The sequence below is a fragment of the Colletotrichum fioriniae genome (genome assembly GCF_027942845.1).
Source record: "Colletotrichum fioriniae strain IMI 355084 chromosome Unknown scaffold_8, whole genome shotgun sequence".
Taxonomy (NCBI): Eukaryota; Fungi; Ascomycota; class Sordariomycetes; order Glomerellales; family Glomerellaceae; genus Colletotrichum; species Colletotrichum fioriniae.
Window position 1 is genome coordinate 1,492,209 of NW_027076844.1, and position 24,889 is coordinate 1,517,097.

Consider the following 24,889-nt stretch of genomic DNA (forward strand, 5'->3'; position numbering starts at 1 on the left):
ACTTGCTCCCAGGGGTTGAGACTGAAATCAGAAAGTGTTTTAAAACGGCCAGGAATCGACGCGGTCTAACACGGAAGTCTCCTGGCTACCCTCCTCAGTAGATTGGACGTGTTTATACAGCAGTGTCTCTCGCCTGCCTCAACTTGACCATGCAGCCTTCCTAACGAGCAGGGATAGAAGACCGCGTGGAGAACCACTCAGTTGGCCCATCAAATTTATTTTTTTATTTTAATTCCGGCGGTAGAAACACTCCGAGATTCTTATTTCCCGGGAAGCGTCCGGGTGGTTGGCTGAGCTCGTCATCGCCCCCTGCCTCTGTCGCCTTATCATCCCCCGCGATCCAGTCTCAACTACTATTGGCCAAGCTCGTCGGAATGCCCCCGATGGCTCCAGTACGACGCCGGCTTGCTCTGCAAGATGTTCTCAATGAGACGGGAGCATCAGTCTCCCGCCCGAACCGCGGCACTTGAACTTTTCTACTTTTGGCTTACATGTCCGTGTTGATCATTGTTAGTGGCCATTTCGTGCTATCAGTGCATATCTGCACATCTTCGTGCAGAGATATCATTCTGAATGGCCCATCAGTGGAGGGTGAGGAGCACATACTAAAGAGGGTTGCGTCCTGCTGAGTTCTGCGACTGTTAACTTTGATTGTTCCGTAACCCTCAGCTTCGACGTTACTCAAGGGGCCACTTCTATACGTCCACGATGGCAGAAACATCGCCTCAGCCTTCGAATGTGCCCTCGCGATCATTCCGTTCTTTCATCTGGGACACAGATACGCACCTAAAGAGCCATGAAGAGCGCGTATTACTTCGCAAGTTGGACTGGTCAATCTTGACCATTGGTTGCTTGGGCTTCTTCATGAAGTATCTCGATCAAGGCAACCTCGCAAACGCTTATGTCTCGGGAATGCAGGAGGACCTCCAGATGTTTGCCAACGAGTATACGTATGCTCAAATGGTTTACACCTGCGCCTATGCTGTAATGCAAATTCCAAGCACTTTAATTGTTCAGAAGATTAGGCCAAGCATCTGGTTGTCCGCAATGGAAGTCGGATGGGTATGTCTCGCCCTTCTCGAGAGATCTCAAGCGCGGATGCTGACACAGTTATTCTTCAGGGCGTCTTTACATTTGCCCAAGCAGGGACGCAGAACGTCGGCCAGCTCTACGCATTTCGCTTCCTTGTCGGCTTCTTTGAGAGCTCTTTCTTCCCTGTCTTACTTTATGTGCTTGGGAGCTGGTACACCAAGACTGAGCTTGCAAAGAGAGTCGCCATATTCCATATGACCGCCCCTCTAGGCTCGGCTTTTGGTGGGTACCTGCAAGCAGCAGTTTACAAGAGCCTCGACGGTGCCCATGGTCACGCAGGATGGCGATGGTTGTACATCGTTTGTGGGGTGAGATATCTTCAGTTGCCTTCTAAAGTTCGACTTGGACAAAGTTGCTGATCTCATGTCGAAGTGCATGACGATTCCCGTCGGCGTTGCGACCCTTTTCGTCTTACCGGACACACCATACACCACCAAGTCGAAGTTTCTCACCGCCCAAGAATGCGAGTTGGCCATTGACCGAGTGACAAAAGCTGGTAAAGCGGCACCTGCAGGAGTTACATTGGCTACTTTCAAGAGAGTCCTTTTGAAGTGGAGGTGGTATGCTTTTGTCTTAGGCTACGTCGTAAGTAAACCGCTCCGACGTACAAACGGGGCATCATGTGAATCACAGAGACCTAATTTTTCATCAGCTGTACGGTGAATCTTGTCAATCTGGCGGATACTTTGCCATCTGGCTTAAGGCAGAGAAATTTTCGGTTGTAGACAGGAACGTCATCCCGACCGGCTCAAAGCTCATCAGTGCTTTCTGTATCATTCTCTGGGGGTTCCTCTCGGACTACACCGGAAGTCGCTTTGCATTGATCATTTGCCCATTGGTACGCCATTATCCCAGAGATTGAGCGACCAATCTTCAATGTAATCAAGTCTAATAGAATCGCAGGTGCTTGCGTTAATCCCGAACGGTATCTTGGCTGTCTGGCCGCCAAGCGTGCAGCTAAAGCTATTTGCTTTCTGACAAGCAGCGTGCATCTCATGACGGCGGTATTGTGAGTCTTTGCCTTATATACCTAAGTATCATGCGATAGTGCAAATAAGACGCATTTCTTGGTTTGCGGCTGACAGGCCATTTCTCAGCTATACATGGGCGAATGAAATATGTGCTGGCGACAATGAAGAACGCGCCTTGGTTATAAGCAGTATGAACGGAATGCAATATGCCGTCGACGCCTGGCTTCCTCTTGTAATCTTTCCTCAAACTATGGCACCAACCTTTAGTAAGTCTGAACTTTACTTGTGTCTATCAACGACTACCATCAAGTATCAGTAGCAGGAGCTTCCAATTGTTCATCCTCGATTGCTCAATCCGAAAACCATTACTAATGAGTTTTGGCTTTCAGGATACGGGTTTCCTGCAACATTTGGTTTCATCATTGCCGCAATCATTGCAGTGGTTGGCATTCGTCTTCTAGTCTTACGAGAACAGAAACAAGGTATCAAGAATGAGGAGACAACTTTGGAATCTGGGCGAGTGGAATTTCACCCCGAAAGAAATGAAAGCATCGGAGGAAGTGACAAGATCGACAAGAAGTAGAGCGTCTTTACGGCTATCCAACAGATTCCGAAAATATCGCGAGCTCTATAAGAGGGATGTCTAGTCTTGAGGATAGTCGCGGCTAAGAATCGACAGGTTACTATCAATATCTTGTCTCAAGTCGCATATTAGCCACTAACAAGACCTCATCTCCAGGTGTTCTAGATGTGTAAAGTGAGTTGTCAGGAAAGGCCGTCGCCTCATTCATAAACGCTCAAACCAGACCGTTGTCTCTCTGTGCGTGCACAAGCAGCCTTGCGCACCAAGTTCTTGATGGTCTGACACCCCTTACCCACACCAAGTCTCAGGCAAGTGAGTCAATGTTGAAGTGTCAGACCCGAACAAGATTCTCGACCGATATACCCTTTTATTGCGGTCTGAACACGATTGAATCCCAATCATACGTAGAAGGTAGCCAGCAGAATTTCTATGCATTGCTCTACTTCGAAACAAATGAGTGTGGTAAGCTGTCACCTACCATCCAGCTTCTTCCTTTTCAACTTTTTTTTTATTTGGGGGGTTTTTTTCTTCTTCTTAATAATAGATCAACGCAACTAGTTCGCACAGGCCCGTCGCACCCCGCCATCATAATTCTCGCTTTTAGCCAGATCATTTCGGTAGAAATGGTTCGAGTGGGAGCCGAAACCTTCGTGATGGATCCACCTGAACAGTCCATGCGACTGAGACAAGGCCTGGTGGTTCCCTGTCTGCTACCTCGCTGGTGATGCATGACATGAATGAAAACGGCCAACGTCGTTGAATTTTGATGCTTAGGTGCAAGACTACGACGAAAGATATCCTGTACAGGTACTCTGGCAAGTAGCGGTCCGCTCACCCTCCAGATTTGGATGCTTCCACAACTTTAGAACGCACAGGGAACACATAAATCGCACTTCGAAGAATTTGGAGGAGCTTACTTTCTATGACAGTCCCACGCGTGACTTGAGGAAGGCTTCTCCTCCACGCGAGCCGACTTATTTCTCGAGGATACTATTCTTCGGGCCATCCGTCCTTCACATGAGGAGACCGCGTTCCCTTGCATCGCGAAACACGAGAAAGAAGCCGTGATCATCAAGCATTCCAAGCCGTAGCAAGCAACCAACTGTTGGTCTGCGCACTCATGCTGATTTTGCTGTATCCGTATTACGGAGTACTGTACTCCTTAATTCGGTTACTACTGGCCGTGCGTGCTCTTCGGCAGCTTCGTACAAGCCAGGATCACTGGCGTTGCTCGTCTCGGAATCTAGTCACCCCGCAGCCGGCGCATCCGAGTGCGTGTTTCATTGAGCTGGGATAAGCTTTGATCAGTGGTTGATAAAGCTAGTGACCGGCGGGTATTTCTTTCATGTAATCTACTAGAGCTAAAGTTGCGTCTTTCATCGCAATTTTGGCCAATTCTCACCCCAAACTTGCATTTCCCGTCCTGCACGACACTTCAAGTTACCATTGCGACGCGAAATCCTCAGACGCGAAAACACCATCACCACATCTATTTGAAGCGCCACGAGACCTTCTTATCACGAACTAGATTTGACAACTGGAACAGCATGGCCTCTCAACGGGTCACAATCAAGGGCTCCGCCGCAGTCCCAGGCATCTACCGACTCATCATTATGACCCTCGAGCCGGTCTTCGCGCTGCTCGGCGCAGTCATGGTTCTTCACACCCCGAACCAATATCTCGCCGGAATGACGCGCAACGCCTTCGCATACGAACCCAACACGCAGTTCATCTACACGCAGCTTGGCGGCGGCTGGCTGCATTTCGCCTTCACCGAGGGCGTGGTCATGCGCGTCTTCGACGACCTCGCCCTCTGGCGCGTTCTTTGCGCCGGTATGCTTCTGAGCGACGCTGCTTTCTGCCACGGCACTGCGCAAGCCGTGGGAGGATGGGAGATTTGGCTGGACAGGTCCACATGGACTGTCGAGGACTATGTTGCTTTCTTCACGACCGCACCAATGGTTTTGGTTCGAATCCTGATTGTCCTGGGTATTGGCATCAGCACACCGAAGGAGGCAAAGGGCAAGGAAAACGAGAAGCAGCTTTAGAGAGACTTGGACCGGGTACTCTGAAGTCTATGGGGCGATGCCGCTGGGCATACTTTCTGTGGAGTAACTAGAAGGATTGGTATGGATGTCTTCCTTCAAATTGAGCAAATCCTACATCTCAGAACGAAATTTGTAGGACTACTTCCCGCGAATACAATTGACAAGACTAGCAGTTTATTATGCTGGACAATCAAAATCTTTTCCTAGGCGCAAATGTGACAAGTTGAAGGCGAGTGACGTCAGCTGTTCATGCACAATACACGAGATCGGTGCAATTAGCTCATCTCATCGGCTGTCAAGGTCAGTGCTTCTGCCGAACGTGTCGTAGGGATGCGTTGACTAATCCACGCAGACCAAGGTTAGCCGCCGAGTCAAGAGCGCATATGAGAGACGCTTTGATGGCTTATAGACTAGACTATTCTCTATACTTGGGCGCCTCGGATAAGCGGCAGGGATATATATACATGAGGAGTCACGGGAGTGTACATTCCACCCTGTCTATTCAACGGTATCTCCGACGATTGATTCCACTTGTGTGTGCTTCACTTATCATTGAAGGTCCGAAGCATCCTGAAGTACTTGATAATCACTGTAGCTCATGTTCAAGGTCCGGTCACATAAGAAAGTCCCAATGCCTCACGGCGTCCCTTACTGTTGGGGTCCTGATAAGGCGCTTCACCAATACCAACCGCTCGGTTTCCAAATCTCTCTCCTTGGTCATCATAATCGAAGGTTGCTGTGTGAAATGTGCTTCTGTTGTCCCAAATGGCTGCGATCCTCCCTTAGTAACTTGCACAGTCATTTGAGGTCATAGGTGAATTGACTTACCAATATCGTTAGCATTTTGCCACTTGAGACGGACTTGGATATCGTGGTTCTTTTGCAAGATGTCCAGAAACCAATCCAACAGGTGCTTGCTCTCCTCCGCCGTCACGCCGTTGATGTGCTTCACGTGGCCGCCAACAGGGAAGACACTCTTCCAACCCGACACAGGGTTCGTTCGCACAACAGGGTGAACAGCTTTGAGAATACTGCCAATGTTCTTTGGGTTACCGCGCGGCTTGTCGTATAGCTTGAAACCGCCACGCTCGGCAGCGGCTGCAAAGCCAGGCTGTTCAAAAGTGACCGTGAGGCTTTCCAGGAACTTCTGGTAGGGAGTGCTGAGGCGGTCATAAATCTCATATCCAGATGCCCACAGGGTATCTATTTGGTATTAGCTTCGTGCCGGTGACTTCTGGACCCAACAGACGAGCTCTACTTACCGCCGCCAGTCTTGGGGAGCTCAACAAGGCGCAAGGACGAGTAGTCGGCCGGGACAGGCTCAAAAGCAATGTCGCTGTGCCATTGTGCAGTCGACTGCTTCTTGGGGCTCAGCTCTTCGCCCTCCAGAGGCTTGCGGTAGATCTTCTTGTGCTGCACAGAGCTGATTGTGCTGATCTCCGGGTCTGCCCCACCCAGTTCCCGCTCCGAATTGAGGACCGGGTGGATGTGGAGCCCGGAGTCGGAGGGTCGGCCGGTGAGTTCTCCCAATCGGAGGATTAGTTGCTTTTGCAGATCATTGGTCAGGTTGTCCTGAGCACGGAAGAAGACGACACCACGTTGCGAGACTTGACCCCACAGTTAGTTACACCCGTTGGTCAAGACTCATTCCCGAACGCAGCTACTTACTTGTGATGGCAAGGTCTCTAATGAGCTCATCGGCGTTGGGAGCATTGAGCCATTCGACCAGGTTTGCTTTCGGGAATTCGCGACCAATATTCGGGGTTACGTCAAAGGACTCATATTGTTCCAATGAGTTTGATGACTTCAGAGGGGTCGGAAGTGAGGTCTTGGTGCTAGTGTGAAGAGTCACCTCGGTGTCAATAGCCGTAGGAGCCATGATTACAGCCGACGAAATACTTCAGAATCTAGATGTAGATGTTAAATGCGATCGATCATTTGATGTCTTCAAGATTGCCTCTCCTTCTTCCATCATCAGGAGTAATTAATGCCATTTTATAAGTCCACCGGCTCGCTCGTGATGCGGAGTAGTGAGGTGCAAGCTATCGCGACATACTGTCGGCGGTTACGACTTATAATCCCGATAAAGCGACATCCGGTGAAATTCAATCGCTTGCATATTCCCCGCATTCTACAGGTCAAGACTACAGAAGCGCTTTGGGATGGTGAAAGACATCGAGCCCATTCCGTGATTGATCACCCCCTTTACGCAATGGCGTGGATCCGGCAAGAATGATGTGATCAAGGTTTTGTTCCACAGGATTGGCCAATGAGTACTCGCCTATTTCACCACTTGAACAATCGTTCCGATATCGACCTTCAACCCCAGGATGGCAAGGGGAAGTCCTTGCATCAGAGCACCTAGCATCTGCATTAATCTGGGCTGCTGGAGGCTGGCGGTTTTCGTGGGGGCAAGCTGATGCAAGCTCGTGTGAGTGCTTCATCAATCCGAACTTCAATGAGCGGCAAGATTGATATCCACAAGAATTCACAGATATTCCATTAGCATGGCTAAATGATAGAAAATAGTATTTGATGTTGGTTTCGGATGTTGTTTTGCGCATTTGGGATTGAACCTAAGAGCATTAATAAGGATCTGAAGTGGTGTCTTGCGTCAGATCCCTGGCTTATGGCGAGCTCGAAGAACGCAGCCCAACCCAGACTCGGGAACTCTGAATGGTCATTAAACAGCCGTAAAAAGTTGCGATAGCGGCGCTTACTTTGTATCATCGGGTTTGATTCTCTAGTGAGCTGAAAATCCAGACTGAGAGAGTTAAATCTCTGCACGACGACCTCGAATGGCTACCCCCACTCCACCCTTCTCAGACAAGGATGCAGGTAAGCTCAGACTGAAAGGATAACCTGTCGTCCGACGCCCGCGCCAAATGATACGCGTTCAGAAATTTGCAGAAATTTGCACGATTCCCTGCGACCGTCAGTACCTACATGGAGTTCGCCAGAGAGTGTGGACAGCGAAAACGTGAAAGAAGCCAGGGTAGGCATTTTCACAGTCATTTCTACAAGAATATCCATGCAAATGAAGGCAGATGCGTGATTCACTCACTGAAGCTTGTGTACAACCGTTGAAGGCTGGCAACTGTAGGTCAACCACATGAATGTCGCCAAGGTATTCTCAGTGTTCGTTCTGGCATGGCTTATTTCATTGGCTGTTCTCCCGCATATGGAAGTCTATTTTCCCTCCAACAAGCCATATACCCTTTGGACCCCCAAGCACAAGGATAATATGTCTCCCGAGTCTCTTCGGGAGGATTAGAGAATTACCACATGGGTAGTATGGACCCGGACTCCAGACCCCTACAGCCGCAGAAGACGCGGGCGCCTATCTCCCTTGCAACAACGTGATACTGTGGACCGCATTCGCCATCGCAGCATACCCAGTCTAGCATGAAAGTGAAGTCCCGGTGGCGGATGAGTTCCACGATCCCGAAACTTCTGACGAGATCCGCCGACCCGTCTTTTCTTCGTTGCAGTGCTTTATATAGTGTTGGAGTGAAGCTCCGAGGAGACATCGTATCCGGCACTCGTCCCTGAGCCTCAATACCAAGTCGGAAGGACGACATCATCATCAGCAATCATGGCGACCGTTCTGGCAAAGAACACCTTCCAGAAGGGCGAGGCAGACCAATCTACCGTATCTCTCGAAGTCATTCCGGCTCTCGGGGCTCCCATCGAGGAGAAGCGGTTTTGGTTCCAGCGGAACAAGGATTTTGACCCTTTCGCCGTCGCTACTCAAGTATGTAGATAGCCAAGCTTAGGTGCACATTTCGAAAAGGCGCTAACTCTGCGATACAGCCGAGTGTGTTTGACGATCCAGATTCGGCCGAGAAGTATCATCCACGAGAAGACTGGTAAGTCTGGAAATTTTCGAAAAAACATATTCACAAACTGTATTTCTCTAATCCATTCAACGCTAGGGAGAACTACCACCGCTTTGACCCTCTCGCCCGATGGACATGGGCTGAAGAGTATGCTTTGGGTGAGTAAAGTTATCCTCCCTTTTTCCAACGACTTGCGGTGCGCTTCTGCTTTACTGACTTGGGAAAAGTACGAAAGATCGACATACGAATTATGATATGGGCTTGTATCATGTTCATGGCGCTTGAACTTGATCGCGCAAACATCAGCCAAGGTGCGCTCGAATCATTCTAACATCTGCAATTGCAAATCTAACATATGGCTGTTGCAGCAAACACGGACAACATGCTGGGGGATTTGAAGATGAGCACCAATGGTATGTCGCAACCTACTGGCGTAATGTAGGGATGATTCTTGACAAAGCTTATAGACTTTAACCTCGGAAACACCGTGTTCAAGCTCGCGTTTCTTTGTGCGGAGTTGCCATCTCAGCTTGTATCCAAATGGGTTGGCCCAGATCGGTGGATTCCTGCACAGATGATCCTTTGGAGTATCGTAGCCAGCTGTCAGTTCTGGCTCGATGGTAGAGACTCATTCCTTGCCTGCCGCGCATTGTTGGGTCTTCTCCAGGGTGGATTCATCCCCGATGTTAGCTGCCTCTACCCTTTCCAACTGACTTTAATGAACCCCTCTTGACTAACATCCAATAACTAGATCATCCTCTATTTGTCGTACTTCTACAAGCATCACGAGTTATCCCTGAGACTTGGCTTCTTTTGGACTGCCATGAGTATCGCCGATATTCTTTCTGCGATCTTTGCGTATGGACTGCTCCACATGCGTGGCGTTCAAGGACATTCCGGATGGAGGTGGCTATTCCTCATTGAAGGGCTGTTGACACTGGTCATTGGTATTTTCGGCTTTCTTTTGATGCCTGCTGGCCCTTGCCAGACTGCGAGCTGGTTTCGCGGGAAGAAGGGCTGGTTCTCCGAAAGGTGAGTTTGACTTGTGCTTCCCGGGATGCTCTGCTGTCAGAAGAGGTACTAACCAATGACACAGAGAGGAAATTATCCTTGTCAACAGAGTTCTTCGCGAAGACCCAAGCAAGAGCAGCATGCACAATCGCGAGCCAATTACTCCAAGGTTACTCTGGGACAGTCTCAAAGATTATGATCTCTGGCCCTTGTATATCCTGGGTCTCACTTTCCAGATTCCCATGACACCTCCATCGCAGTACCTCACCCTGACATTAAAGAACCTCGGCTTCGATACCTTCCAGGCGAATCTTCTCGCTATTCCATGGACCGTTGGACACAGTAAGGACGTGTTACAATTATTCTCCCCAATGCCAGACTAACACATGAGATAGTGGTTACAATGCTGGCAATCACATACCTGGGCGAAGTCATCGGCGAACTTACCTTTGTCTCGATGTCTGGTCAGGTGTGGGCACTCCCATTCTTGATATACCTCAACGTTGTCGACACATCTGGAGTCAACAGATGGGTTCTTTACTCCGTCATCACTTTACTTCTTATGTACCCGAATCGTAAGTTACTTTATACATGCATCCAAATTTATTGTGCCAGGTACTTGAAACTGACTGGATTACAGCTCACCCCATTCAAGTAAGCTCAAAGAATCACAGACGACACGCAATCATCTGATGTGTGATCGGCTCCGATCTATGCGTACGTGCTAACTCTAGTTTAGGTCGGATGGAACAGTCGCAACTCCAACACAGTTCGGTCAAGGACCGTCTCGGCTGCTTGTTACAACATGTTTGTACAGACGGATGGAATCATTTCTTCTAACATTTATCGATCTGGTAAGTCTTTCAGTTCAATATAGTACAGGCACGAAAAACAAATACTTACTCTACAAATAGACGATGCGCCACTCTACAAACGCGGCAACCGGTCTCTCCTCGGCATCGTCTGCATGAACTTGATTCTTTACCCATTAGTGAAGGCTTACTACGTATACCGGAACAAGAGACGCGACCGGATCTGGGAAGGTATGTCGGAAGAGCAGAGACTTGCATACTTGGAAACAACAAAGGACGAGGGCAATAAGCGATTGGATTTCCGTTTCAGCCATTGAGACGTTCATGGATGCATGCACTCTAAAGATCTTTTTGAGACTCTTATGTCAGAGTTGCTTTGAAGCAGAGTCGTGCAACCGTTTTTGATGCATTTCGGATATGTACAAGAATATTTACACAATGACAAAATGATACACACGACACGCTGAGAGATGCGCCATCGGTGACCACGAGTAACACATGATTATATGAGGGGATACCTTCATACTGGCTTTCTTGGGCGAGCAGAGCTGTTTCTATTCGACATTTAATAATACAGTGGATGTTAAAGGCGGTGCCAGGCCTCAACATCTTCGTTCTATCCCTTCACTGGAATCAGACCAATCTTCTCAAACCAGCGCTGTATATGCCCGTTGACCTGTTCACTTTTCAGTTGGTGGAACCAATGACCAATCCCCTCTACAAGATGTATTTCATCAAAATCACTACTGGAAGATAAATAGCTTCGTTCCGTCGTGACCCAATATTCGCTATTTCCCATAGTCAACCGCGGACACTTGGTCTTGCCGTTGTGCTGAGCCACAGAGACTTCTCGCCTCCCAATTGCTTCTGGGTCAACTTGGGATGCATATGATTGAGCCAAAACGACATTCAGATCTCCGGCCAAACGACGTCTGCCTATCCAGGTCAAGTGCCAAGCAGGGACCGTCGACGGGTACAGAGCGGGACCAAAAAGCATAGCAAGGTTCTGCAAAGTCTGCAGAGGGTCAGTGAGATACGTGTCCACCGTTTCACTTGGGATCGAGTGAAGCAGGTCAAGTATCACCATCACCCGCATGAGATCCGGCCTCACTCTGGCGAAGTGGTACGCCACGGCTGTGCCAAGAGAATGAGCAATGCCGACGACAGACGAGACATTGAGATGCTGCAGAAGGGCGATGAAGTCCAATGCAGCGGACTGTGGGTAGTAGTCGACGATGTCAGGATGGGCGTCCGGCCCGGGGTACGATTTGATGTCTGGGGTAGGTGCCGGGGCGGATGAACGTCCCTGTCCCCGGGGGTCGGGGGTAATTACCCGGAAACCATGCGGGAGAAGGGAGGGTACCTGCCAATCCCAATCGTGGAGGTCACAGGTGATGCCGGGAATGAGAAGCACAGCTTGTGCATCATGCGGGCCTTCATCCAGGTAGTAGATGGAGATGTTATTGTTGTGTTCAAAATAGGGCATGATGTGTGAGGACGAGGACTGGACAGAGAGGTATGAAGTAGTGATTGGCAACAAAAAAAAAAAAAAATACAAGGTCCGAGATGGTTTGAAGTGGGCATCCGCATCATGCCCCCAAGAATTATCACACTTTATACAAGTGAGAAGGTGGATCCGATATGGGCAATTCGTTACTGAAGTCATCTGAGGCCCAATTACTTCCGCTCGGGAGATTGAGGGTCAGATCTAATTGACCTCCTGAGCAGAGTAGGACCGCTGTACCCAATCATACAAAGGCGTTATCACCAATGCGGCATTGGCCAGCTCGTTTCTATCAAGGACGCCTGAAGATTCCTCCGTCCCGAATTATGAGATCGGCGACTGTCGGAAAGATACTCCTACAGCAAAATGGGAGAAGATCAATAATCTACTCCCGTGAGTTGAGACTACATTTCAATGCAGACTATGCATGACGCGCCTTATCAATCTTCCGCTAGATTCTACACAGAGCTGATGGTTGATTTTGTGCCTTTCCTGTCTCCGGATCTCGACTAAAAATAACTCTCACAGGCTCACAATGAGAAAGAAATTTGTGTCGAGATAATATGACGCTACACGGCAATACAGTACACTATTTATGACTAAAACCTGTAGATATATCGGGCCAATCAATTGTTATGAAGGATAAAGTAGGTGGCGATGTTAATCTGTACGAATTCCCAATCCTGCACACAGTTATAGAGTGATTGTGATTGGTGATAACACTCTATCTTGACAAGTAGCGGTTCTTCATTTGAATTACATTGGTCAGGAAAGAATAATTCGATGGAGTTAGGAGTCTACCCTCGCTAAAACTTGGAGGGACTTCTTCATTTGGACAGTGGACAGCTATGCTCTCATCGGATTTCAGGCGGTCTCTATTCCCCAGTGCCGTCTTACAGGCTTGGATGGGGCAGCACATCACGTGTCTGACCATGAGAATCATTCATTCCACTGCACATGGCCATATCAAATGCAATCAGGGATGAGGTAGAAAATCCAGTAAATGAGCAATTCGCCTTGGCCCAAAGACTGAAAAATGAGAGGGCTGTTATTCAAAGACCAGCCCAACAATGGGCTTGTGGGGTTGTAAATCCGTCGGCTGGCTTCGAAGACCGAACTGATGCTCGTGCAAGTTTGGAGAACCACCGAACCGCGAGCATTCATTGAGGCCTCGGAGCGCGAACCCCACGCCCGTGCCATTGAGCGCCTTTTAACAGCTATCACATCGAACCCAAAGGCCCTTGAGGTTGGCGCCTGAACTGGGTGCTAGCCGGGTTTTCTTGTCAATGTGTTGAGTTATTAACCCAAGCACAGGAGAGTTTGAAAACGGAATCTGGGCCTACTGCAGAGACTGGAATGTAACGGACGCATTAGGGTCGGAGAAAGCTCCTTTCGAGGCAGCAGACCGACCGGCAGCTAATTGATGCTTCCCCGCTGCACGCTACGAGGTCTGGGCAACGTGGCAAGCTACATGTCATTTTCGACTATTATTTGTCGACTTTGGCCGTCAGAATCATGATCAGAGGATGGACTTGTCATGTAGTTCCTTTTGTCAATCTCAATACCTACTCGCCCATCGGTGGGTTGGCATGCCGAAAGTCACACAGCATGATAAGCGCAGAAGGATCGGAAATCTTACTGCCGACCGCCGGAGATCGGGGTCTGTGTGGGCTGAGACTGCATAGAGGCCTGAACATTAGTTGCTTTTTTTGCGATCAGCTCCGCTACCCCTTCCCGGTAGAGCGAGATGCAGTTTTCGCGCCGTGCGACTCATCACATATCAAACATGCCAGCAAAAGGCGCAGTGAAGGGTTGTCAGAAGATACTTACCTCGAATGCCGGTCGATGGTTTCGAATATTCGAGGAGAGAAAGCATATAATTGGTCTTTGGTTCTCGGGGGGATTTAGTAACCAGGAAGCACTCGACCAATCTGATAATGACGTTGCTTGCATTTTGAAACGGATTTGATCCACTGAACACGAACGAATCGAAGAGAACAACGATTCGATGACCGCAGGAAAATCGAAAGCAAGAGTCTCAATAACGGGATACGATTGACGGGAACGGGTGATGGAGACTCAGTCAAAGATGAACGTGCTCCCTCAAGGCTCAGGTTCATATCGATCTGTAACTGAGCGGTCAAGAAATGTCAGTCAGCCTGGCTACGGAGGATTGGCAGTCCAGCGCATACGAAGTATTGCCCCGATGGTGGTGGTCTAGCAGGTCTAGAACACTAGCCGGGTCAACCTGATAACCGGGCACCTGGGAATGGATGGTAACGGCTTGAACTGCCCTAACGAGATCCAATAAACGCCACCATTTGTCCCACCAGTACTACTCCGTACAAGGCACGCCTCACAGGCGAACAGAAACTGGTACTCCGTATTCATGGGGGCAATTCCTGCAGGCTCCAGGGTAGAGCTGCAGTTATCAATGGCAGATGTGACGGCAAAAATGACATGATTCCCCTCTCTATATCTCAGTCCGGCAGGTGGACGGTGCCACAACATAATGGTAGCACAAGCGCTGAAGCGGTCCATCGCTTGCCAGAAGAACCCGCAGAAGATGATCGTGCCTTTCCAGTATTCCTATCCCGACGCTGCTTGTCCACACTACCTACTTTGTGGCCCTACTCAGTGCCCTGATCAGTGCCAATGAAAGCCAGGGACATGAAGGAGATCGCTTGCCCGCCCTGGTGTTCGTAAATTTGTTCGAGACACCCTGAGCATTCTGCATGCGTTGTGTCTCAGGCCGACAAATCTCTGGGGGCTCCGTGACAGTCGCCAAAAAGCCATGGGCCCAGTCCGGATAATCCTTCTTCTGAGCTATCTAAACCTGCCACGGCTACTTCTTGTCCGACCTCTTCCTGTTATCTGCGTCAGTCAAGAAGTCTCATGATCTCGTCAGGTCCCTCGAAACCAGCATACGGAGGATAGGAGTAAGAGTACTCCGTCAGACAAACGCATGCCATCACCCAAACCTTAATTCGCACGAGTGGGAAGCCTGGACCTCTGAGTGCACCTGGACGCACCTTTCGTCAACCCCGCCTCCACACTCTTGACTCGGACAGACTTCCCGTTCACTAAGTTGACTGACGGGTGGCCCGATTCATGGGTCATCCGGGCTAGGGTAGCTTGACCTTCGGAGCCAGGGCCGCTAGAGATTACGACGCAGAGTCACAGCCAAAACATTGTCGTTTCCTCATTCACCGTCATTCCAAACAGTTTCACAGAACTTGGCGAGGCTTCAAATTTCACGCGAAATAAGCTCGAAAGATCCGAAGACTGCGGTAGCTTGAGGGCATACAAGAAGCCCCGAGCCGTGCTGTTACGATGGGCACGGCAAGCCATCCTGTGAGCCCTAGCACGGGCCCTTCTGAGGACTCGCGACGCGACGATCTTGATGGTGAGCTCAATTGACTTTTCGATTTCGGGGGTGGTCTTATGAAATGAATGGCCTCGAAACAACATACGACACCACAATCGACGCGTCAAATCGCGTCTAGTCAGAAGGATGTTAGTAACAAAACAAAGCAGCGTCTGCATCTGCGGCACCTACGGCTGGCGGTTCAAGTACGGAGCAAACGACGACAACAGTCTCCGAAACAACGACGACATCAGCCGACCCGGCTCCAGCCGCACCAAGCATTCCCGGCCCTCCTGCAGAAAACTTCGCCGGACCTTCCGCCGATCATGCCCTCGAGGCCGGCGGCACCGACGATGATGACGAATTTACTCCCAGTGTATTTGACGGATCATCGATAGCCGACGACAGGAGTCAAAGGACTGACTCAACCTCACTGAACTCCAGCGTCTATGAGCATAGCTTCCAGCATGGCCGGCGTTACCATAAGTTCCGGCACGGACGGTACCCGATCCCCAACGACGAGACAGAGCAGAACCGCGAGGACATGCTGCATGCGATGATGCTGGAAGCCACGGACGGGAGGCTTTACTTTGCGCCTATCGGGGATAATCCACAGAAGATTATCGATCTCGGCACGGGAACAGGTATCTGGGCGATTGAGAGTGAGTAAAAATATCTGAATCTCTCTCTGAGAAACAACAACACGCGAAAGGGCTTTAGGGCAGCTGACCGAAGAAACAGTGGGAGATTTATTCCCAAGCGCGGAGATCCATGGTCTTGACTTGAGCCCCATTCAGCCCGTTTGGGTACCACCGAATGTCAAGTTCTTAGTAGACGACGTTGAAGATACGTGGTTGAACGGCACAAATTTTGACTTTGTTCACCTACGAAACATGGTGCCAGTTCTCAAGTCACCCGTTGGCCTGCTGCGGAATGCACTTGAGTATGTTCTGTCCTCAAATCTCTGCCGCTGCCATATTCAGGGTTAATCAAGTTTTGTAGGCACATGAAGCCTGGCGGCTGGATCGAGCTTCAGGACGTTGACGGCCAGGTTCACTGTGACGATGGCACAATGCCCTCTGACTGGCCTCTTGTCCGCTTCACGAACCATCTCGTAGAGGCATTCGCAAAGTTTGGGACAAATTCTCATGCGGCTGTGTTTGGAAGGCAGTATTTGGAACAGGCCGGCTTTGTCAACATCCAACATCACACAGTGAAGTTACCGTATGGTACATGGCCCAGGGATAAGTAAGTACCGCCAGAACGTCCACACATATAAGCCGTGGAATTCTAACAATCACTTGTCATAGAATTATGCGACTGATTGGTATGTACTACCGCACCGCTTGCGAAGAGTTCTTTCCGGTAGTAGGTGCAATCCACTTTCAGATGTTGGGATGGAGCAAAATTGAGATGGAAGTTCTCTTCGCCGAATGTCGAAATGCCATGAGAGACCCCAATGTACATGCGTATGGTATGATGCATTTCTGGATTGGACAAAAACCTTTTTGACAATAACACTGAGGGATCGCAAAATGGACGAAAAGTCATGGGCTAGCACGGCGACTGGGAAGGAGAGGGATGGTAACAGAACACGAAGTCGGACTCAGAAAAGCGTCTTTGATTGCACGTATTCCACTGCTTGACCCCAGGATTTCTATTCCTTAACAAATTTTGGAGCTCAATTTGTCATCATGGCGACGCAATTTTTTCCTTGTTCATACACAAAAGTAAGTAGTGCCCCGCCCCTTAAAAGGGTGTTTGAGCAACCCTGTAGTCTTATGAACCCCGTAAAGTACTCTCTTCTGCCTGTCTATAGCAGTAACTCACAAACTGTAAACTCTAGCTTTTCGTCGACCTTGGTAGATGATGGTTTCTAATTATCAAGGTTGGAGAAGATGGCAGTATTTTTGGGGCCTCTAACCCGTCATCGTCAAGAATACGACCGTACTGATCAAGCTCACTTAACACTTGGCGATCTTGATTGGTTTAGAATGCTTTGGCTGCAGGTAAGCCGTTGGGGGTGCCAGTTGCGGGAATACATCCTGCATACACAGACTGGTCAGATGCATACCGCCCCCATTTACTGTAAGGCTCAGGGGCTAGCATCAAGCTGGCATTGTGCCCCGTATTTTTTCAACCATCTTATGTCTCAAGACGGACTGTCTCGTACCGAGCTGTCCCTTCTCATGCTTCCTAGCGTTCTCTCGGCGCCGCATTCTCTGTATGTTCCAGAGGCAGCAGCGGTATTTAAGGACCATGGGATAGTGGTCCTGACTCATTGGTATTTACCTTTCCAATATGCGGCGTACCTCGAACGGAGCGGAATACTCGCACGCAGGACCTCAATTCTGTTACCCGCGCAAACTCCAGCCAGATATCAGGTGGAAATTGGAAATTGCACCGCCACGATCGGTCGCCCGAAATCCCATTTTCGACCCGGACGGTGCTGGGGTTTTGCGGCGGTGCGGAATTCACTCTTTCCAGAAGGGAAACGTGGGGTCCGGAGGCGTTGACTTTCATTGACCAGGTGATTGTCGATAGTTTGCCATCCGAATCCTTCAGCAATCACCTGCATGTTCTTATCGACCAAAGTACATTGCGAATAGCTTGAACTCATGACTTTGCAGTGGCGCTAGGGCTCTCCCTGATTGGTCACTTACTTCTCGATAGTCTATTGCGACACATTGCATCTCGACATCAGAGATGTACAGAATGCCAGTGAGATACTGGCATCACTTACTTATATCACGTTGTAATACGAGATATCCTTAGAATCTAACTGTCCGGCATTGTGCCCCCGCCGATCCACTTGACAGGATTGAGAGACATCATCACAACTAATCCAGGCCTTATGTTGGGTCACATACGACATTCGAGCAGGACGATCATTGGTGCATTCCTCGTCGCTTGGGACAAGATTGCAGGCCCGCGGATACTCCCATCTCGATAATCAGGGTATGGTAAGTTTGTCAAAGTTTTAGCTAAATTCGAGAATCTGGAGAAGTTACGCACCTTGCTGGTTCTGCACTCGTGAGAGGTACGTAACTATGTGCCGACGTCATCTCGCAGTCGACGTAGCCTCGTGGAATTCTTTTCAACGACAGACACATTTGGAATCATCCAGTTTCAAGGAAAAGCAGTCGTCATCCACGATGTCGGTCTCCGAACACCCAGAGATCGATGGAGCCTTGATAGAGGAAAGGCTCACAAGTCTAGGAGACGACTCGGCGGCTCAACTGGGAGTGACAGTAGCACTTGATATTTGCGATGATTACGTCCCGTGCGAAAAGTCTGACGACACCGACCAAGTTCTGAAGGTCTTTCTACGTCGGCTCGAGGGCAACGGCCTCACCACTCTTGCGGCGGAGGTTTATTTGTACCAAAATGAGCCAGACAAACTCCGTGCTCTCAGAAACCATTTAATCGACGCGCTGCTTAAGCCTAGTGAGTACCAAATCATCTATATGATACGTATTCAAATTAATAACTGACCTAACAGTGCTGGCTCGTGGGAGAGGAAAGGGAGTCATCTCCCAGCCGGTGGATGAAGACGCCCAGACTGAGATAGAAAGCTCCTTGCACGAAGTTGACACAGCACAGAGAGACGACCTATTGAGACGGGACTGCCTGGAAAGAGAGGGTGGGAAATGCATCCTCAGCCAATATTGGTCTAGATCATGGGAGGAGCGCCCCTATCAAAATGGGCAATGCAGCACTAAGTGTGCACACTGCATTCCTTTCTCTCTCTCCACTACCAACGGTAGTTATACCCAAGTAGGTGTCCCTGTACAAAACAGGTGACTAGAATGCTTACACTGTCTGCAGACGCTGAATATTGCCACAATTTGGCATGCGTATCATCGATATTTCACCGACCTCAAAGGAACGATTGCTTCTGATAGCATAAACCAGATCTCCAACGCGATGACGTTGATGGACACGCTGCATAAACAGTTTAGAAGGCTGGAGATGGCTTTCAAGTCCACAGACATCCAAGTAAGTCCTTCAATGAGCTGTAGTTTGAAACATCTATGGGTCTAACCTATTTACTTAGAATCAATATGCCATCCAATGGTTCGGTGCCGGCGAACACTTCTTTCTACGATGGAGCCTACCTTCCACAGTTCAGTTTAGTGCGCACAATGGCGATGAGAACCTGCCCAACCCAGCATTTCTTCGCTGTCACTACATCTTGGCTGAGGTTTATAACGTAAGCCCTACAATCTATATCCGTGGAAAGTCTATTCCAAAGAATAGTACTTCAGATATCACAGGATCTCACTAGTCTATAGGACATGAACTTGCAAAACCTTTCCCTAAAGGTACTTCCGACACTCCCACCTGACGAAAAGATGACGCAGAATAACGCACTATCATTCATTAGTGGTGCGGGAGACGAACCCGTAGAAGCGACAGCTCAGGACCTGCAGCTTGAATTGTGAACATCGTTTAAGGGCTAGGCATGGAATACTTGACATTGATATAGACGACAACAAGGGAGTGAACAGCATTACTACGCATACAAAAAGGCGTTTCGTTCTGAGAGGTTCATCGCTCTCTCAAAGAACTACTCCGTTCGTGGGTGCTGACCGAGTGTGCGTTGCAATTTGAGGAAGCTGAGGCTGCGGTCCTGAATTTCTGATAGCTTAAGGTGACGCTGGCATAGCCTTTAATGAATTGTACTCTAACGCTTTGTATGCAGTAGACGATTAGCAAGGCTAGAACTGGGAAGTGGCGGAATACGTCATGAGCTGTGCCTGGTTCCAAATGCTTGACTCCGAATTTGGGAGAGATGGCTGCTGCTTATGCTTGTGGAAAGCTCACACCGAATGAGGCGATTACTGCGACGTGCTATCGTGGAGTTGTCTCATCAGAAGTCACCAAATCGGGTGCTATGGCTGCAGTAGGCATGGGCCGAACTGATGTAACTCCATTCCTGATGTCAAGGGGACGTGGAACCTCCATCACGCCTCCGTCAACGCAGTGCTGGACTTGGATTTCTTTTTGTTCTTCAGCTCCATCTCCGGCATTCATGGACAAAGAGGACAGGCCAACTATGCTGGAGCGAACACGTTCCTTGACGCTCTCGTCCAGTACCTTAACGCTTTCGTCCAGTACCGTCAGAGTTTGGGCCTGAAAGCTAATGTAGTTGACGTTGGCGCTATGATGGACTCGGGGTATCTGGCTGATAATCCCATCTTGATGGAGAGACTGATGGGCCAAGGTATCTACGGTATCAAGATCCCTCAACTCCTGGACGCCCTTGCATTGGTTCTCAGCGCACCCGAATTCAAGGCCTCATACCCAGCATCGTCCTCCTTCGTCAACAGCGCTCAGATTTCCATTGGCCATCGCAGTCTCACGTCCTTGAGTGACCCGGCGAACAGAGTTCCATGGAAAGAAGATCGACGAATGGGATACTACTTCAGCTTGGATAACCGCCAGAAAGCTATTGTAAGAACTTCTTCGGATCAAGGTGCTCTCTCTGTATTCTTGAAATCTGCGACTGCAGATCCATCAATCTTGACTTCGTCAGAAGCCTCGAAGTTCGTTGCAAGACAGATTGCAGTACAGTTATTCCACTTGCTGTTGAAGCCGGTTGAAGCCGAGGATGAGATCGACGTGGCCATGTCACTTCAAGATGCTGGACTCGATAGTCTGGTAACGGTAAAAATGCGCGGGTGGTGGAAAGGGGCATTCGGTTTCGAAGTCAGTGTCTTGGAAATGCTCGGCATGGGCAGCTTACTAGCTCTCGGAGAAAGAGCAGCAAGGGAGGTAAAAGAGCTTATGGGGGAAACGGAGGATGAGCGCCAGGAGCCCAGCGAGAAACATGATACCGAGGGATACTTGAAGCTGAAGATGCCTTGATAGTATAACCCTCCGTCGTTGAGACTACAAACTACACTTTGGTCATATAGTTTGGTATGGACGGTCTACCAGCTGTAATGCTTCAAGTTTTCCTATGTGTGATCAACTTGGCGAGACAGGCGATGGCAACGGCGCCAACTCTACCTTTCCAGATACGTGTCTGCTTTAAGCTGCGATCCAACTTTGCGAGCAGTACGAGCAGTGCAAGCGAGGATATCCGTAGGTGCAACGCGCAAACGCGATGGTCTTCAAGTTGCTTCAAAGGCTAGGCCTTGTCCGTCATCCTTGGGTGCGGAAATTGAAAGCCTTTTTTGATGCGGATTTTGCGACTTGCGAATTCCACGAAATCACTTTCGCTGGACTGGCCTCTCAAATATCAAGGGGCTTGGCAGTTCCTAATAAATCGCCTTTGACCTAAGTTCGAGTACCTTAAGGTACTGAGTTGCGTTGGAAGCTCTGAACCTCTGCCGAGGTTTCTACCGTGCCGCCGTGTTGCTCCCGAACTGAGACCCACATTATACGTGGTCCGCGCATGCGCTCAACCCCGGGAAAGGAATTGAAGACCGTCGGAAACTGTGTATAAGTACGAGAATAAAGCACTGCTTGCAGGAAAGGTTGTAGACTATGTGTGTTAGTATGAACGGGATGATCCGGATTTCCTCAGACTCGGCCCATGTATATCATGAAGTCGAGCTGCGGTTCGCTTTCCCAATCCCTACCCTACCCTACTTACCACGTACTAGGTATGTTACTTACCTAACTTTACTTTATTTCATTATTGAAGTCTTTGCCACGTCGAAGTAATCGATTATATCATGATTTCATGTCATCTAGGGAACCAAGATGTAGGTGAGCGGACTCTCTCTTGACACCGGCCTTTCACTGAGATTGGCAACCGCATTCAGGGAGGACAAGTAGGGGCCATTGCATCCATCTTTTAATGTGGTAACGTACAAGTACTCAGCCTCACAATCAATTGAAGAAGTAGATTTGGACTTCAGCGATACCTGCTTGCCCAAAATACTTTAGGTGTCTTGAATGACGAGGCGCCTAAATCGTCAACCCAGCAGCTTGGGCTGTAAAGTAAAGTCAGGCTGATCAGCAAGCAACAAGAAGTGCAAATATTGCCGTATCCTTTGATGTGTACTACACACCCGCATAGCTGCACCTCACAGACGCAGAGCCCTGCGACGCATCCATCAGATTCGGCCAATTCATCAAGCAGTAGATCGAGCAAACTTGGCAAAAATATAAGATCAGAATTGCAATCGCTGGGCTCCTCAATCTTCCTCGGGAAAAGTCTGTTTGCGTAGTTGGTCAATTGTACCTTGACAATAGACTTCGGATTTTGCAGTTGCCGCTAAGACTGATTGAGATCTTCAAATGTAAAAAGCTTTCCATCATTCATTCATCGGAAATCAACCCCGATTTTTACTACTGATGTTTTATCACACCCCTATGGAAGTAATGTTTGTATGGATGTCTTACGCCCATTGTCAATCATGTCTGTCAACGGGTATCGTACCCTTCAAGATACTGCTCACCACTCTCAAAATGAGGGCCACCGGGGCACTCGCGTCTGAGCACTCCATACTGGAGTGATCAAAATCTCGGACTTGAACCCCTTTTCAACCTTGTCTACTGCCGGGCCCTCTACCGAGGATGTCACCCCTGCCGAAGCCCCAGTCAGGTGCCGAGGTCGGCATTTCACGCCCAAACATTTCATCCCAACATATACGATATGGATGCGCACGTCCAGCTTCACCGGCAGTATCGGTGTGAATGAGATTCGTCTCAAGTTGCCGCTGCCAAGTCGAACTCGGAGAGTGTTGCATTAAAGTTGGTCGGCTCCGGACAAGTTCTGTCGTCGTCGTTTTTTCACATTTCTTCTGAGGCGGAGGTTGTCCGAGCGGCGGCCGCCGGGCTCGTATGTTCCTGATGATGGAAAGGCAGGGATATGCTTTGACTATTGACCACCAGTTTCTGATACTCGCACCAGAGATTCGCCGATAGAGCTATCGCAAAGTCTGAAGGTACTTTGTCGGCGTCCACGCAAAACGTCCGAGGCGGTGAACAATTGGCGAAGCGTGGCGTCTTCGCCACAATCTCACCACCTTTAACGGAAAATCGGATTGGCTTCTTAAGGAATCTGGATAGCAACAAGTGCAGCCTGCATAGGGGGATGTTACAATCGGTGAGCGAGGGTGCTACGTCTACATTTGCGCCTCCGAATAGTCAACTGTCGTCGCGGACCCTTAGTAAAATGCGCATACCTTCAGGGAAGGGATTTCTGGCAGCAAATTTTGACAGTAGTCCGATCCGAAACGCCAGAGGAAGGTCTAGAATTGGTAAACGAGTCAACAATATCTACTTTGGTCTAGACGCATCGATATGGATCATGGACATGGGACGAGCGCTTGGATTTCCAGTCTGGACTGCGAGTGTCAATGGGAACGAAAGGTTCAACCCGGCTATGCTGTAGGCAACGAGGTACTTTAGGTTTGAATCTTTCGGAGCGTTTTTCTTCTTTCGACTATAGTAGCATTCGAACACTAACACAATTCAGAGAGTGTGACCAAGATTCAAGGAATAGAAGAAGATCGGTTCGCTATCAGAAATCAGTCTAAATCTGTACATAATATAGTGATGCTGTGCTGTTCAGAGGCATGACGTTAAGCCAAAGTCGCGCACATGTTACGGTCCCTCCACCGTTATCACCCCGCAGATATTTAACCTTCATACTTTGTAAATGCGCAATAGCCCTATGTGCCACTGTTTTGGCTGGAGACTTGGTGGGAACCACACCATTCACAAAAGGACCCAGGTCAAATCTAACAAGTAATGGCGGGTTCGTACATCACGGCATGTGTTGTTACCCTCCCTTCATAAAGTGTATGTTCCCGACAGACCATGAAAGTCTGCAAAGCATGTTGTGGACTACTCTCAGGGCCATATCATCTTAAAGTTCGAGTTTATTCCTTAGTTTGTCGCTGACTTGAGAAATCCTAAACTTCATGTCCATTCATTCTCATGCTGAGTTGAGATGGGATAGCGGAAATCCTCTAGACAATGGCGTCAGTGTCCTATTATCCGTACACTGTAGTACAAATACCGACTATCCGGTATGAGTGATTAGTGATGTCTTGAACAGCACTAATGCATGGCGCTCAAAATTCAAGCCAAAATGGACCAAGCCTCGACGCTTAGCTGCAGCCACGACTAGAAAGGGAAATAAGGTGCCTATCAACGAGAACAACTTATTGCCGTCATCAGGGCAAAGGAATGGGAGATCCACCATGGAATAACCGACATTGAGCCGCTAACCCCACGATCGGCGACTGAATTTACGCCGCTTGGGACTTTGTGATCCGTGTCCTAGGGTGGTATCCGCCGTGTCGGCGAGTCGGCGAGACCACCGTGAGCAACATTAGACCGCGTGTCGGCAGGGGTTCGGATCCTTCTGGCATGCAGACCTTGGTCAGCGATGGCCTGACGAACCGGCCACTCAGTCGCGGGCACTACGGCATCTCACAGTTTTGAGACAATTTCCCAATTACCGGCTGGTGCCAGAAAGGCAAAAACATCTCAGACGACCCGCTAGAACTTCGCCGTCAGATGTGGAATAGGTAGCGAAGGCGCCAGAGTATCGGGGTTTGGTGCTTGGGGGTTGAGTCATCATTTGTATTCTGTCATCCTGTCTCTCTGTCCCACAGAGGTAGGATAAGTTTGTATCTCAGTTGGCAAGTTGGTAATGTACACTGATTAACAAGTGGCCTCTCATCTTTGTAATA

At 49.2% G+C, this 24,889-nt stretch overlaps 6 protein-coding genes across 6 annotated transcripts; 5 read left to right on the top strand and 1 right to left on the bottom strand.

The window, feature by feature from the left end:
• Positions 1-4,193: 4,193 nt before the first annotated feature.
• On the top strand, positions 4,194-4,694 carry N0V96_007193 (uncharacterized protein; the record flags this gene model as incomplete). Its single annotated transcript, XM_053198162.2, has 1 exon — positions 4,194-4,694. One exon carries the CDS (start codon positions 4,194-4,196, stop codon positions 4,692-4,694), a length of 501 nt encoding a protein of 166 aa, XP_053044360.1.
• Positions 4,695-5,296: 602 nt separating this feature from the next.
• N0V96_007194 (uncharacterized protein) lies at positions 5,297-6,573 on the bottom strand (the record flags this gene model as incomplete). Its single annotated transcript, XM_065757951.1, has 4 exons — positions 5,297-5,463; positions 5,523-5,897; positions 5,957-6,301; positions 6,363-6,573. 4 exons carry the CDS (start codon positions 6,571-6,573, stop codon positions 5,297-5,299), a joined length of 1,098 nt encoding a protein of 365 aa, XP_065613474.1.
• Positions 6,574-8,289: 1,716 nt separating this feature from the next.
• Positions 8,290-8,699, top strand: N0V96_007195 (uncharacterized protein; the record flags this gene model as incomplete). The annotated part of the gene is made up of 3 exons (XM_053198164.2): positions 8,290-8,448; positions 8,508-8,563; positions 8,630-8,699. The coding sequence occupies 3 exons, from the start codon at positions 8,290-8,292 to the stop codon at positions 8,697-8,699; spliced, it is 285 nt and encodes a 94-aa protein (XP_053044362.2).
• A 1,248-nt stretch (positions 8,700-9,947) lies between these two features.
• N0V96_007196 (uncharacterized protein) lies at positions 9,948-10,673 on the top strand (the record flags this gene model as incomplete). The annotated part of the gene is made up of 4 exons (XM_065757952.1): positions 9,948-10,119; positions 10,185-10,198; positions 10,284-10,398; positions 10,459-10,673. 4 exons carry the CDS (start codon positions 9,948-9,950, stop codon positions 10,671-10,673), a joined length of 516 nt encoding a protein of 171 aa, XP_065613475.1.
• Positions 10,674-15,193: 4,520 nt separating this feature from the next.
• N0V96_007197 (uncharacterized protein) lies at positions 15,194-15,897 on the top strand (the record flags this gene model as incomplete). The annotated part of the gene is made up of 2 exons (XM_053198165.1): positions 15,194-15,266; positions 15,398-15,897. 2 exons carry the CDS (start codon positions 15,194-15,196, stop codon positions 15,895-15,897), a joined length of 573 nt encoding a protein of 190 aa, XP_053044363.1.
• A 2,485-nt stretch (positions 15,898-18,382) lies between these two features.
• N0V96_007198 (uncharacterized protein) lies at positions 18,383-21,098 on the top strand (the record flags this gene model as incomplete). Its single annotated transcript, XM_053198166.2, has 6 exons — positions 18,383-18,674; positions 18,730-18,815; positions 19,143-19,226; positions 19,285-19,440; positions 19,523-19,552; positions 20,178-21,098. The coding sequence occupies 6 exons, from the start codon at positions 18,383-18,385 to the stop codon at positions 21,096-21,098; spliced, it is 1,569 nt and encodes a 522-aa protein (XP_053044364.2).
• Between the last annotated feature and the right edge of the window lie 3,791 nt (positions 21,099-24,889).